General features: G+C 31.5%; 2 protein-coding genes across 2 annotated transcripts in view; one reads left to right on the top strand and one right to left on the bottom strand.

Moving 5' to 3' along the window:
- Positions 1–3,661, bottom strand: part of LOC144958830 (presequence protease, mitochondrial-like) — a 37,636-nt gene extending 33,975 nt beyond the window's left edge. Inside the window, exon 1 of the mRNA XM_078891052.1 lies at positions 3,513–3,661. Within this exon, the coding sequence (XP_078747178.1) occupies positions 3,513–3,574 (62 nt within the window). The 5' untranslated portion in view covers positions 3,575–3,661. The remainder of the gene's footprint in view (positions 1–3,512) is intronic.
- A 219-nt stretch (positions 3,662–3,880) lies between these two features.
- The window catches only part of LOC144958778 (EF-hand domain-containing family member B-like), a 21,246-nt gene continuing 12,482 nt past the window's right edge, over positions 3,881–12,644 (top strand). Inside the window, exons 1-7 of the mRNA XM_078890983.1 lie at positions 3,881–4,125; positions 9,381–9,443; positions 9,764–9,972; positions 10,720–10,841; positions 11,309–11,466; positions 11,846–12,012; positions 12,526–12,644. The exon at positions 12,526–12,644 is cut by the window's right edge and continues 104 nt beyond it. Of these exons, the coding sequence (XP_078747109.1) occupies positions 4,039–4,125; positions 9,381–9,443; positions 9,764–9,972; positions 10,720–10,841; positions 11,309–11,466; positions 11,846–12,012; positions 12,526–12,644 (925 nt within the window). The 5' untranslated portion in view covers positions 3,881–4,038. The remainder of the gene's footprint in view (positions 4,126–9,380; positions 9,444–9,763; positions 9,973–10,719; positions 10,842–11,308; positions 11,467–11,845; positions 12,013–12,525) is intronic.

Here is a 12,644-nt window from a genome sequence, read left to right as displayed (position 1 = left end):
AAACGGATAAAATAGAGATTAATTCGATTCGAAAAGTGGAACACATAAGCAGAATTTGCGAATATCCGGTCCAGACATAAGTGTTATGGTCTTATTTATAAAGTGCAGAAACTTTGCAAATAAACGGATAGACTAGATGTTATTTCGATTCGAAAAGTTGAACACAATAGGAAAATTTGCGAATACCCAGTCCAGACATAGATGTTATGGTCTTATTTATAAAGTGCAGAATCTTTGCAAATAAACGGATAAAATAGAGATTAATTCGATTCGAAAAGTGGAACACATAAGCAGAATTTGCGAATATCCGGTCCAGACATAAGTGTTATGGTCTTATTTATAAAGTGCAGAAACTTTGCAAATAAACGGATAGACTAGATGTTATTTCGATTCGAAAAGTGGAACACATAAGCAGAATTTGCGAATATCCGGTCCAGACATAAGCGTTATGGTCTTATTTATAAAGTGCAGAAACTTTGCAAATAAACGGATAGACTAGATGTTATTTCGATTCGAAAAGTGGAACACATAAGCAGAATTTGCGAATGCCCGGTCCAGACATAAGCGTTATGGTCTTATTTATAAAGTGCAGAAACTTTGCAAATAAACGGATAGACTAGATGTTATTTCGATTCGAAAAGTGGAACACATAAGCAGAATTTGCGAATGCCCGGTCCAGACATAAGCGTTATGGTCTTATTTATAAAGTGCAGAAACTTTGCAAATAAACGGATAGACTAGATGTTATTTCGATTCGAAATGTGGAACACAATAGGAAAATTTGCGAATACCCAGTCCAGACATAAGCGTTATGGTCTTATTTATGAAGTGCAGAATCTTTTCAAATAAACGGATAAAGTAGAGATTAATTCTAATCGAACAGTGGAACACAAAGGCAGAATTTGCGAACAATCTAACACATAAGTGTCGTGGTCTTATTTATAAAATGCAGAAACTTTGCAAATAAACGGATAAAATAGAGATTAATTCGATTCGAAAAGTGGAACACATAAGCAGAATTTGCGAATGCCCGGTCCAGACATAAGCGTTATGGTCTTATTTATAAAGTGCAGAAACTTTGCAAATAAACGGATAGACTAGATGTTATTTCGATTCGAAAAGTGGAACACAATAGGAAAATTTGCGAATACCCAGTCCAGACATAAGCGTTATGGTCTTATTTATAAAGTGCAGAAACTTTGCAAATAAACGGATAAGATAGAGATTAATTCGATTCAAAAGTGGAATGCAAATGCAGAAGTTGTGAATACCCGGTCCAGACATAAGCGTTATGGTCTTATTTTATAAGTGCAGAAACTTTGCAAATAAACGGATAAGATAGAGATTAATTCGATTCAAAAGTGGAATGCAAATGCAGAAGTTGTGAATACCCGGTCCAGGCATAAGCGTCATGGTCTTGTTTAAATGAAACAATGCAGTTTAAAAAAATTTATGGTCATTGAGTACTAAATATGCAGAGTTCAAATAGATAACTTGATCTGTGAAATTTTTTATAATTAGCTTTTTTATTCTCCATCATTTAGATTATGTGATTAAGTTTATAATTGAAATACAAACTTTTTCTCACTTATCAATGTTTTGCAATAAAGGAGAGTGTGAGTGAACCTGTGCAAAGAAAATTATTTGATAGAGTGATATTTATCATGCTTTTCAGTTTGTAGTTGAATTCTAGAATGGATTCTTTATAGTTCTCATTGATTGTATGTCAGTATGTCAGTCTTTAGGACACCGATTACCCTAATGCGGTCACAATTTTCACAATGTGACGGCCACAAGCCCGTTAAACGCAGAGTGGGGTATTGTTGTTTGCAAGAATTGCTATGGTTTTAATAGGATATCTGTCTCCTATTAAAATACATTCCTGTGTTGGATTTTGGATTAAATTCATGTCTTCTTCGGATTTTGGGATATTTAATTTTCATGGATTGTGATTGTGATTTTCAAGACTATTAATGTAAGTAAATGCCCAAATAGATATTTTTATTCATTTATTCTTTATTTTTTTTTTTTTTTTAGTTTTGTTTTGTTTTGTTTTGAAGCATTTATTATAAGAAATAATGTACATATGCACTTATACACCAAAGACTGCTTTCAACTGCTTATTATTATTATTATTATTATTATTATTATTATTATTATTATTATTATTATTAATATTATTATATAATAATAATAATAATAATAATAATAATAATAATAATAATAATAATAATAATAATAATAATAATAATAATAATAATAAGTGCATTGAGTGAAATCCCAATCACGGTTGCCCAAATAAAACTGGCGCTAGAATCCCGACTACCTGTCTAAACGAATGTTGTTTGTACGATACATACTAACTACACGTTCAATATCGGGGGCAGAAAATATACGTTTGGTTTTATGAAATTAAAACAGTAGTCCCACATTGTTCTTTGATGTTATTTGTCGTTGCATTTGCTTTGAAACTTACACATTATATTGTGTTACATTGTTTACAAAATATTTCTGGTACTCGTATGCATGTGTAGTCAACGGTCAATCGTGTTCTTTATTATTTTATTATTAATTTTGGCTCGGCATCTTACATATGTGAATTTGACAGGTTGTTATGGATGGTAATTACTCGTATAACATTAAGTGATTTTTAAACATTTTTACGGCGTTTTAAATGTCATTCTTGCATTCATTGCCGAGCACCTCCACTTTTCTGTTACTATTTTAACGATCAGCTGATTTTCTCTTGCCTCCCCTTTAATTTCGCGGACTTTTTTCAGAACGAGGCGTGGGAGTGGCTAATTTAGGGGAACGGGGGAGCGGAAGTTTTTAAAATCACCTATTTTCGATCATTTTAAACACTAATACACCACCTCAAACATTTATCAGTCCATATCTCTGCTTTTATGAGGTCTATTTTCATTTTGAAAAGTTCAAAGTGAACAACTAAATGACGCCGATTCAGTGGTGTATTTGGTCTATCTACATGTGAATAAATATTTAATTGTCGACTTTTCCAAAATTCCAATAGGTCATTCATTTGCATGTCGTGATCTATTTTTCCTTGATTTCAGCTGTTTCAGCTCTAAACTTTACCTTTCTCTCTCAATAAATAATTATTTTTCTGTTTGCAGTGTATTACAGAGATGTTGAATTACCACATGTAAAAATTTCAAAGTTGTATCTGAAGCCGTTTCTGAATTATACTTGATTATCCATTGGGTTGCTGTGTTTTGGTCACATATTTTCCTATTAATTAAGCTTCTATAGAGATTTTTCACCACATAAAAGGTCATAACTTTTTAACTAGTTGAGATAGAGCAATAATTTTTTCACTTTAGTAAATGTTTCACTCCCCTTTATTTTTCTACGCTAAATTAATACCGATATCACTATTTTGAAAAATTCTTGCAAGTGCCTAATTTTGCAGTTGCAGTTAGTTGCAGGGCAGACATCTCGTTTTTGTTCAATTTGTACTTCTACACTCATATTGGTGGGGACCTGATTCTCACCTGTGCAATTGCAGTTTTGATAACTTTGTCAGTGCTTTATTAGCTCGTTGTAACAAAGACATGTTTTAAATCATGACATTGAAAATCATCTGAAGTGTAAGGACGTAAAACTCAAAGCAACTGAAACTTGCAATGTGAAAACGAAAGTCAAACTGACTGATGAAACGGAAACAGTTTTGTAGTGTAAATAGCAAAAATATCTTTATAACACGACTACTTTAGATTTGAGATAAATTTAGAAATTTTTAATAGAATTTAATAGAGACTACATATAAAAAGGAATGAGTTCAGTTTTTAAGAAAAAATAAAAATTCCACCCAATATTTAATCAAATTGCCTTATTTTCGTCTGAATAGTCTTTTCTTGTCGTTGCTAGGAAATGAACAACACCGACAAAGATGGAGGCTGTTTAATTTCGCGCACGGGTGTTTGTTGTTACTTAGGCTTGAAAAGTCTTCGCTGGTGTGTTACGGCTGATTAAAATAGAAATTAACATTTTGAAGATTGTCTTGCACTTCATGCAACAATGGAAACACAAACGAAACTCCCTGACATTTTTGAAAAGAGTATTTATGCAGGCAAATTTAAGGACCGGAATCCTGACTGTTTAGCCGTAAGTTTTCTTTTCTTCTTTTTGTAGACTATCTTTCTTTTCTTTTTCTTTTTCTTTTATGGTACTGTCTGACTGTCTTATTTTTTTTTTCAAAACGACATTAAAATTGAAACTTCATATTTATGGTGTATGATTGGATCAACATGCAGGAAAGTTGCCCCTTTTTAAACTTTCAATTGCACCTTGACTTAAGGCCAATGACATTAATTTCAGAGAAATAAACATTTCAAATCAATTTAAACCAAAATAGAGAAGTCCTTCTTCTGTTTTATTTTCTTTGGGTTTGACAGGGTTTTGATAATTACTTGATAACCTTTGTTGAATATTATAAAACTTATCACTGTTACACGTAAAAAGAAAAATTCTTCTTCTTTTCTAAAAGGCCACCTCTGCTATTCGCACTTCGTTTCTAGACGGATTAGCGTCGTTAAGACAGCTGAGATACCTAACGTAATGTTATGCGTCTTGTAATTTACAAAACTTCTATGAAAAAAAAGTATTTCTAGCATTGAGAGAAGGGCTACGGTCAATTCAGTTTCTTGTCATTCTTGGGACTAACAAAAACAGTCACTGACGTCGACGTCAAAACCAAATTATAATACCTTGATACCTTGATACCTTGATACCTCTTCTTCGGGTTGAAGGCTATGCCTGTAATACCCGTTCTGCACTATCTCTGATATATCTACGCGCACCTGCATGGTTGGGGCGGAGCTGGTAACGCTTGTAATGCCAGTGTTTGTCTAACTTGTCTTTGAACTCATTCACTGTCCTCGCTTTAATTACATCTTCTGGAAGGCTGTTCCAGTTATCTGTCACTCTGAGTCCAAAGGAGCATTTTCTTACATTTAATCTGGCCTGTCTTTTTTTTAATTTGTCGCTATGTCCTCTCGTTCTATTAAATGTGCTCTCTGGTAGTATTTGCTCTCTATCTACTCTATCTTTCTCGTTTATTATCTTATATACTTGTATCATGTCTCCTCTTTGTCTTCTGTACAGTGGCGGTTCTAGCCTATTTATAGTGGTGGGGCAAAGATGATTCGGTCATATATATATATATATATATATATATATATTATATATATATATATATATATATATATATATATATATATATATATATATATTTATTTATTTATTTATTTTTTTTTTTTGTTCACCTTAAAAAAAAAAATTAACCACAAATAATCACATTCACAATGAAATGACAATACCAGTAGATTTTAATTATTCCAAACGTAATCAAAAATGAATCACGAAAGAGAATACAACAAAAAAATAAAGCGACGAGACATAATGCGACACCTTGACAATACACTTCCATTTCGTTCACTCGAAAAATAAAAGAGATGCTTTAATCCCTCAACGGCGAGATTAATATTTCTGTTACATTACTGGTTTCAGTAGTACGTAGTAACTGTAAAGTTTTCATCGAGAAGCAACAACAGCGATATGACTCGAGTTTCATTCAGAGCTCAAATTGCATCATTTTTACTGCTCTCTTGGTGGTTAGAATGATTGTGCCGGTGGTGGTAGTGGTTGGAATAGTGGTAGCGGTGGTGGTGGTAGAGGAGGAGGAGGAAGAGGAGACGGTGAGGGAGGATGTAATTATTGTAGTGGTTTTGGTGGTGCTGTTGGTTAGAATGATAGTTGTGGAGACGATGACGGAAATTATATGATGATGTTGATATTGTTTTTATTGCTATTGTAGTACTTGTTGTTAATGTTGTTGTTGTTGTTGTTGTTGTTGTTGTTGTTGTTTTTGTTGTTGTTAATGATGATGATGATTATGATGACAACGACGATGTCGTCGACAATGATGATTACTATACGATATTACAAAGTTTATTCAATCTTAGGCTTTCGCCAATAAATCATACAATTTGATGACAACATACATGAAAGTGGAAAAAAATGATAAATGGAACCAAACAATAAACTGATACCATTAATAACGACAAAAAAATAAATAAATAAAACAATCGTAATCCCACCAATACGTACAATAATAATAATAATAATAATAATAATAATAATAATAATAATAATAATAATAATAATAAAGTAATAATAATAATAATAATAATAATAATAATAATAATAATAATAATGATGATGATGATGATGATAATAATAATAATAATAATAATAATAATAATAATGATAATAATAATAATAATAATAATAATAATAATAATAATAATATTAATAATAATAATAATGATAATAATAATAATAATAATAATAATAATAATAATAATAATAATAATAATAATAATAATAATAATAATAATAATAATAATAATAATAATAATAATAATAATAATAATAATAATAATAATAATAATAATAATAATAATAATAATAATAATAATAATAATAGTATTACCATCATCATTACTACCACCACCATCATTATTACGTTTGCAATCAGTTTTTCTCGTTAAAAAAAATTTGATACCTATAATAGACGAAAATTCCGGTGATTTTGTTAATTAAAGGGTAGTTAAAATATCTAGGATTTTATTAATCCTGAAAACTACGATTTTTATTTTCCTATTTCAAGTAGGCAGGTCTGCTATGACAAGTATCAGTTCCATAGTAAAAAAAAAGACAAACAAAAACAAAGTTTATTTAATCTTAGGCTAACGCCAATAATTCATACAATACAATTAAGACAAAACTATGCTACCAATCTCTCCTCATGCATTCGTAAACTATAACAATAACGACCGTGTTATCTTTACTCCTTACCCAACCAACCCCTAGCTTCCCGCCTCTTCATCACGAACTATCTTATGTATGTATTAGCTTCAGGACGGGCAAGTACGGAATCTGCCCACCCTTCCTTTAAACGTATTTATTTCCTCTCTAACTTAGAATTCAACTCTCTCTTTTCTCAGAAGAGTATTTCTCGTATACTAATTCAAGTGTTGAGAAAACCAAAATGGTGGTTGTATTTTATATATTTATTTAGTCTTGACTTTTGAATAAAAGTGTTTTGTTTTATTAGAGGAAATACAATAGAAAATGACATTGTTTTGCAAAAATATTTAGTCTGGCAATAAAAATACAGCGGTAATTACTTTAAGAATTTGACAAAAAAAAGAACTAATAAATTAATTTGTTAAAGAAAAACAAAACAAAACAAACAAAAAAAAATCAAATAAGAAAACAATTTAAATAAATGAGTTTTGAGAAGCACTAAGGAAAACGAGAGAAAAAAAAAAGAAATAATTTAAAGGGATAAACAAATATATAAAAACAACACAAGTTAATACTAAATTGATATATTAGTAAATTAATAAATTAAATTCAATACTGAAACCTTCCCAATGTCATTACATCAATGGTACCAGCACAGGTAAGGCAATAAATAAGAAAAAGTACGTTTGCCAAAATCTCTTTTTAAGTTAGTGTTCACTGGTTTATAAGGTGGGCTCATTTGAATTAGCCCGACCTAGTACTAGAGAGGCCAGACAGCAAAATCGGAGTTCACTGTCAGGCGACAAGACGATGAGATGACGATGTGGGCGGAGTGGAGTGGTTTGAGGGGGGGGGGGGGGTTGATAAATAGCGTATCCTGGTTTATGTATTACGGGGTGCATGGTGATTCTCAATCTATCAAAAATACACACAAATTGATTTCAGTACGAAGTATCAAGTTTAAGTACTAACTTTTGAAATTATCTAATTTAAATTATATTATTTCGGACCTGGTATTATAGCATATAACTTGAAAGAACAGGCTGGTATTTGCCCACCCTGCCCATTATTACCAGCCGTCCCTGCTTCTGTAGTACAATGATGGTAGTTTGAGATGCCTCAGTCTATCTTCATATGGTAGATGCTTCAAATCTGAACAAAGCTTCGTTGCTCTCCTTTGTACCCTTTCAATTTTATCCATGTCACCGACATGCTGTGATATCCTCGGTGCATTACCATATTCAAGTGATGGTCGTACCAGAGCAGTGTAGAGCCGCCTAATAATATCATTATTTCTGCTGGTGAATGTCCTTTTAATAATTCCGAGAGTTCTGTTTGCTTTATTTATTGCACAGTTGACATGATGGTGGAAGGATAGTCTGTTGTCTACATGCACTCCTAAATCCTTTTCTACTTCTGTTTCCCCTAGCTGCTGGTACACTCCGTTATCGTCTCTCATTCTGTATGTGTGCTTTGGATTTTTGTAACCTAGATGCATTACGCTGCATTTGCTTGCATTAAACTTTAACAGCCACTTGTCTGACCAGTCTGATAATTTGTCGATATCATCTTGTATAGTATGTCGGTCACTTTCTGTTCTTACAGGTCCAAACAACTTTGTATCGTCAGCAAATATTCTGATCACGTTATTTACAAGAACACATGTTTCCGATGGCTTTGTTATTATTATTACAAAACAACTAATAATTACATGCAACCCATATTTTGAAACCACTTAATAAAATTATCATTTATTGTAGACTTTTTGAGAGGGTATGGTTGAAAATTAGATTGGACAGGTTGTTCTGTGGCATGATGGTTAAGCTTGGGATTTTGTTTTAAAACTCATCAACTTCAGATTTAGTTATCTCTACCATCAGTAACTGTTCGTATATAACTTATATTATTCCCTCTTCCCTTCCAATCTTATGACAATTTAACCACACTACTCAAATAAAAAAATAAAAACAACAACATTAGTCCTATAGAATTTGGCCAAATTGTCTGAATTGCCGAAGTAATCCTCCATGTATTCCGTGATGCAATACAACAACTTGTTTATAAGCTCTCGGCCATCCCGTCTAATCAAATGACTGCTACTCTGAAGATTATCATTATCATCGTTATCACAATCATCATCATCATCATCATCATCATCATCATCATCATCATCATCATCATCATCATCATCATCATCATCATCATCATTATTATTATTATTATTATTATTATTATTATTATTATTATTATTATTATTATTATTATTATTATTATTATTAAGTCAACTACAAGGTAGTCATTTATTTATGAGTGTGTATGTGTGTGTGTTAGTGTATGTGAGTGAGAGAAAAAAAAAGAAAGAAAGAGAGAAAGAGAGAGAGAGAGAGAGAGAGAGAGAGAGAGAGAGAGAGAGAGAGAGAGAGAGAAAGAGAGAGAGAGAGAGAGAGAGAGAGAGAGAGAGAGAGAGAGAAGAGAGGTTTATAGTCTGGTTCTACCATGCTATCTCTGTTGTTGATTTTGCTGTAAATCTAATGTCCCTTTTTTTTCAGGCTGGTAAACTCACCTCGACAGGAGACACCACAAAACAATGTCTCCAGCCAGAAAATGAGAGGGTAAGCAGTTAAATTTTTGGCAGTCTTTGAATAGATTTGGACAGAACAGTCGTCAGTGCCAGGAAATAAACAAAATAAGTTTCATTTTAGCTCATCGATTGATCAAAAATAATGCACTACGGTGAATTATTACTGTAAAATAATGTAAGAAATAATATCTATTTTAAATATCCCTATTTAGAAATCCTACTTTAGTATTTTTTGATTAATAGGAAGTTCAGTATTATAAGATATTTGAGAAATTTTTAATTGAAGTGAATTCAAATTTTATTAGTCCATTAGCAAACAATGTTTTCAACCTTTTAAACATTTTTATACAGCCTCCATCACCAGATGTAATCAGAAAATTTCGTGCAACAGTCCGGCCAGATGCTGGTCAAATGCGGATATTCTATGGCAGGGCAAATGACCCACATCGCCAATGGGCAGTAGAAATGACCCATGGAGTAAATACACAACCATCCACTAATGCCAAAGAGGCCGTCAACCCTGCCCCAAATACACTGTTTAATCAGAGGATTCTTGATAGGTATGCAATAATGTTGTTTCAAATAGTTTTCCTTCATTTTACCAAAATTTAGTGAATTCTCATTACAGTGAATGATCTTAAATCTATCATAAACATGATATCAATTCTCAAGTGTAAGTCTCCAAGTTTCTCCAATTCACGATAAACTTTAAGGAATATTTTTGGTAGCAAATCTTATAAAGGCCCATTCCAAATTTTTAAAAGTTAAGAGTATACATATATTTTCTTTACACTTCTTTTACAAAGCTGCTTTTTAATTTGGAAGAAAAAGGACGCTGAAGGAGGATACAGCTATTTCCCATTAAACTCTTTTTAGGTTTAGTGTTTGGAATGCTAATAAATTATCTTTGTTGTCTGCATTTGAAATTCTCAAAACTCTCCTTACCAGGCATTTTCAGAATTGTCCCCGAAACCTCACACCAACCCAACACAAAAAAATAGATTTTCTTGCTCTAAAAATAAAACAACAAGTCCTACATTTTATACACAATATTATTTAGCAAAATGAGCTCCACAACAAAGTGCCAAGTTTGTATAGATTTAACACACACACAAAAAAAAGTGTAAAATGTTATGGTGTGCAAAAGAGGTCAGAATGAAAAAAAAAAGTTTGTTATATCGTAACGAATGTGACGATTTTCCTATTGGTGGTAAATAAAAGGTTAAAGCTTTACTTTTTGTCTGCAAAATCTCTCTCATCATTCAATGTGTTTGTGATTCTTTTCAAACGGTCTTTTTTATTTTTAGGAAGGAGAAGCTTTACCAAAGTCACATAACTGGTCCACTTGGGAAATCACATGACCAACGACCAGGGTTGCCAAATGGCCTCAATTCTGACACGTTTACCTTTGGAGTTCCAACGCAACTTGGTAAGACATTCGTTTGAAATATCCCAAAATTTGATTACTTACATAATAATACTAATCAAGTGTATGAGAATTTGTAACTAAGATTAGTAACTAAGACCCTCAAAATTCAACACACACAAAAAAAAAAAATAATTTCCATCTTCATTAATCATTAAAAAGATAAAATAACCTATATAGTTCAGGGAATGGAGCAAGCAACTAATATGATATAAAAAATTATAGTAATTTAACAGTATTACTATAGTAATAGTAAAAGTCCATTAAATCATTATTATTGTTATTATTATTATTATTATTATTATTATTATTATTATTATTATTATTATTATTATTATTATTATTATTGATTATTATTACGTATTATTATTATCATCATCATCATCATCATCATCATCATCATCATCATCATCATCATCATCAACAATAACAACAATTTTACTATTATTATCATCATCTTTATTTTTCAGACATCGGAGCTGGAGGTCTTATCAACCCCAACAAGAACTATGCCCAAGTGTTTAGAGAGGCTGCAGAAGGCCACGACCTCTATGTACGGTCTCACAAAGACTACAACCCTTTGGAGCATGTTTGTCGTAGCTACACCAACCCCAGTTTCAACCCAAGAGTAAGTGACAATTCTTCTAATGCATGAAGCAGACCAGCAGACTTTTTTCTTTTCTTGCACAGATTTGTGACCACTGTGCCAATCTGGTATAATAACAATATTAATAATAATAATAATAATAATAATAATAATAATAATAATAATAATAATAATAATAATAATAATAATAATAATAATAATAATAATAATATATAATAATAATAATAATAATAATAATAATAATAATAATAATAATAATAATAATAATAATAATAATAATAATAAATAATAATGATAATAATAATAATAATAATAATAATAATAATAATAATAATAATAATAATAATAATAATAATAATAATAATAATAATAGTAATTTTGTTTTGTTGTTTTCCTTCAGAAACGTTATGGTCTTCCCACACCTCATGACAATGATGGTAAAGCCACTCGTGAGACACTGAAATGGGTCCATGAAGTTCAGTCTGATAAAGCCACCAAGATTGTCAGCAAGAGGCTAGATGACTACAGGGAGAAGTCTCAGCCACAACTTGGAAAAGTTCATGATCCGTAAGATTTATAGACACAAGCTGACCTTAATTAATCTTTTGTCAATTTGGCTTGTTCATGTGTCGCCAGTCAGATGAGTTATCTTGTGGTACTAATAATAATAATAATAATAGTAGTAATAGAAGTAGTAGTAGTAGTAGTAGTAGTAGTAGTAGTAGTAGTAGTAGTAGTTAGTAGTAGTAGTAGTAGTAGTAGTAGTAATAGTAGTAGTAGTAGTAGTAGTAGTAGAAGAAGTAGTAGTAGTAGTAGTTGTAGTAGTAGTAGTAGTAGTAGTAGTAGTAGTAGTAGTAGTAGTAGTAGTAGTAGTAGTAGTAGTAGTAGTAGTATTGATAGCAGTAGTACTAAAAACCAAGTCTTACAATACGCTTATTTAGACACTTTTCCAATCTAAAGTTATGTGGAAATTAAATCAGCTAGAATTGAAAATTTTGAGCTCTTACTGGAGGGAATTAAAACCACATTTTACTCATCCTAAAACAATATAACCAACAATATCGTCTATCATATTTACAGAATCAAAGATACTTTAAACGTTGCCCCTGATCACACCTTCGGCATCTTATACAAGCCCGACCCATACGGTGCAGGAGATGTCATTCACAATCGTAACATGGACAATGTTCTCAGGGGGA

The sequence above is a fragment of the Berghia stephanieae genome, chromosome 13 (assembly GCF_034508935.2).
Source record: "Berghia stephanieae isolate SIO BIC M18660-M18661 chromosome 13, UCSD_Bste_1.3, whole genome shotgun sequence".
Classification (NCBI taxonomy): Eukaryota; Metazoa; Mollusca; class Gastropoda; order Nudibranchia; family Aeolidiidae; genus Berghia; species Berghia stephanieae.
Note: the sequence above shows the minus strand (reverse complement) of the source record. Positions and strands in the feature narration are given on the sequence as shown.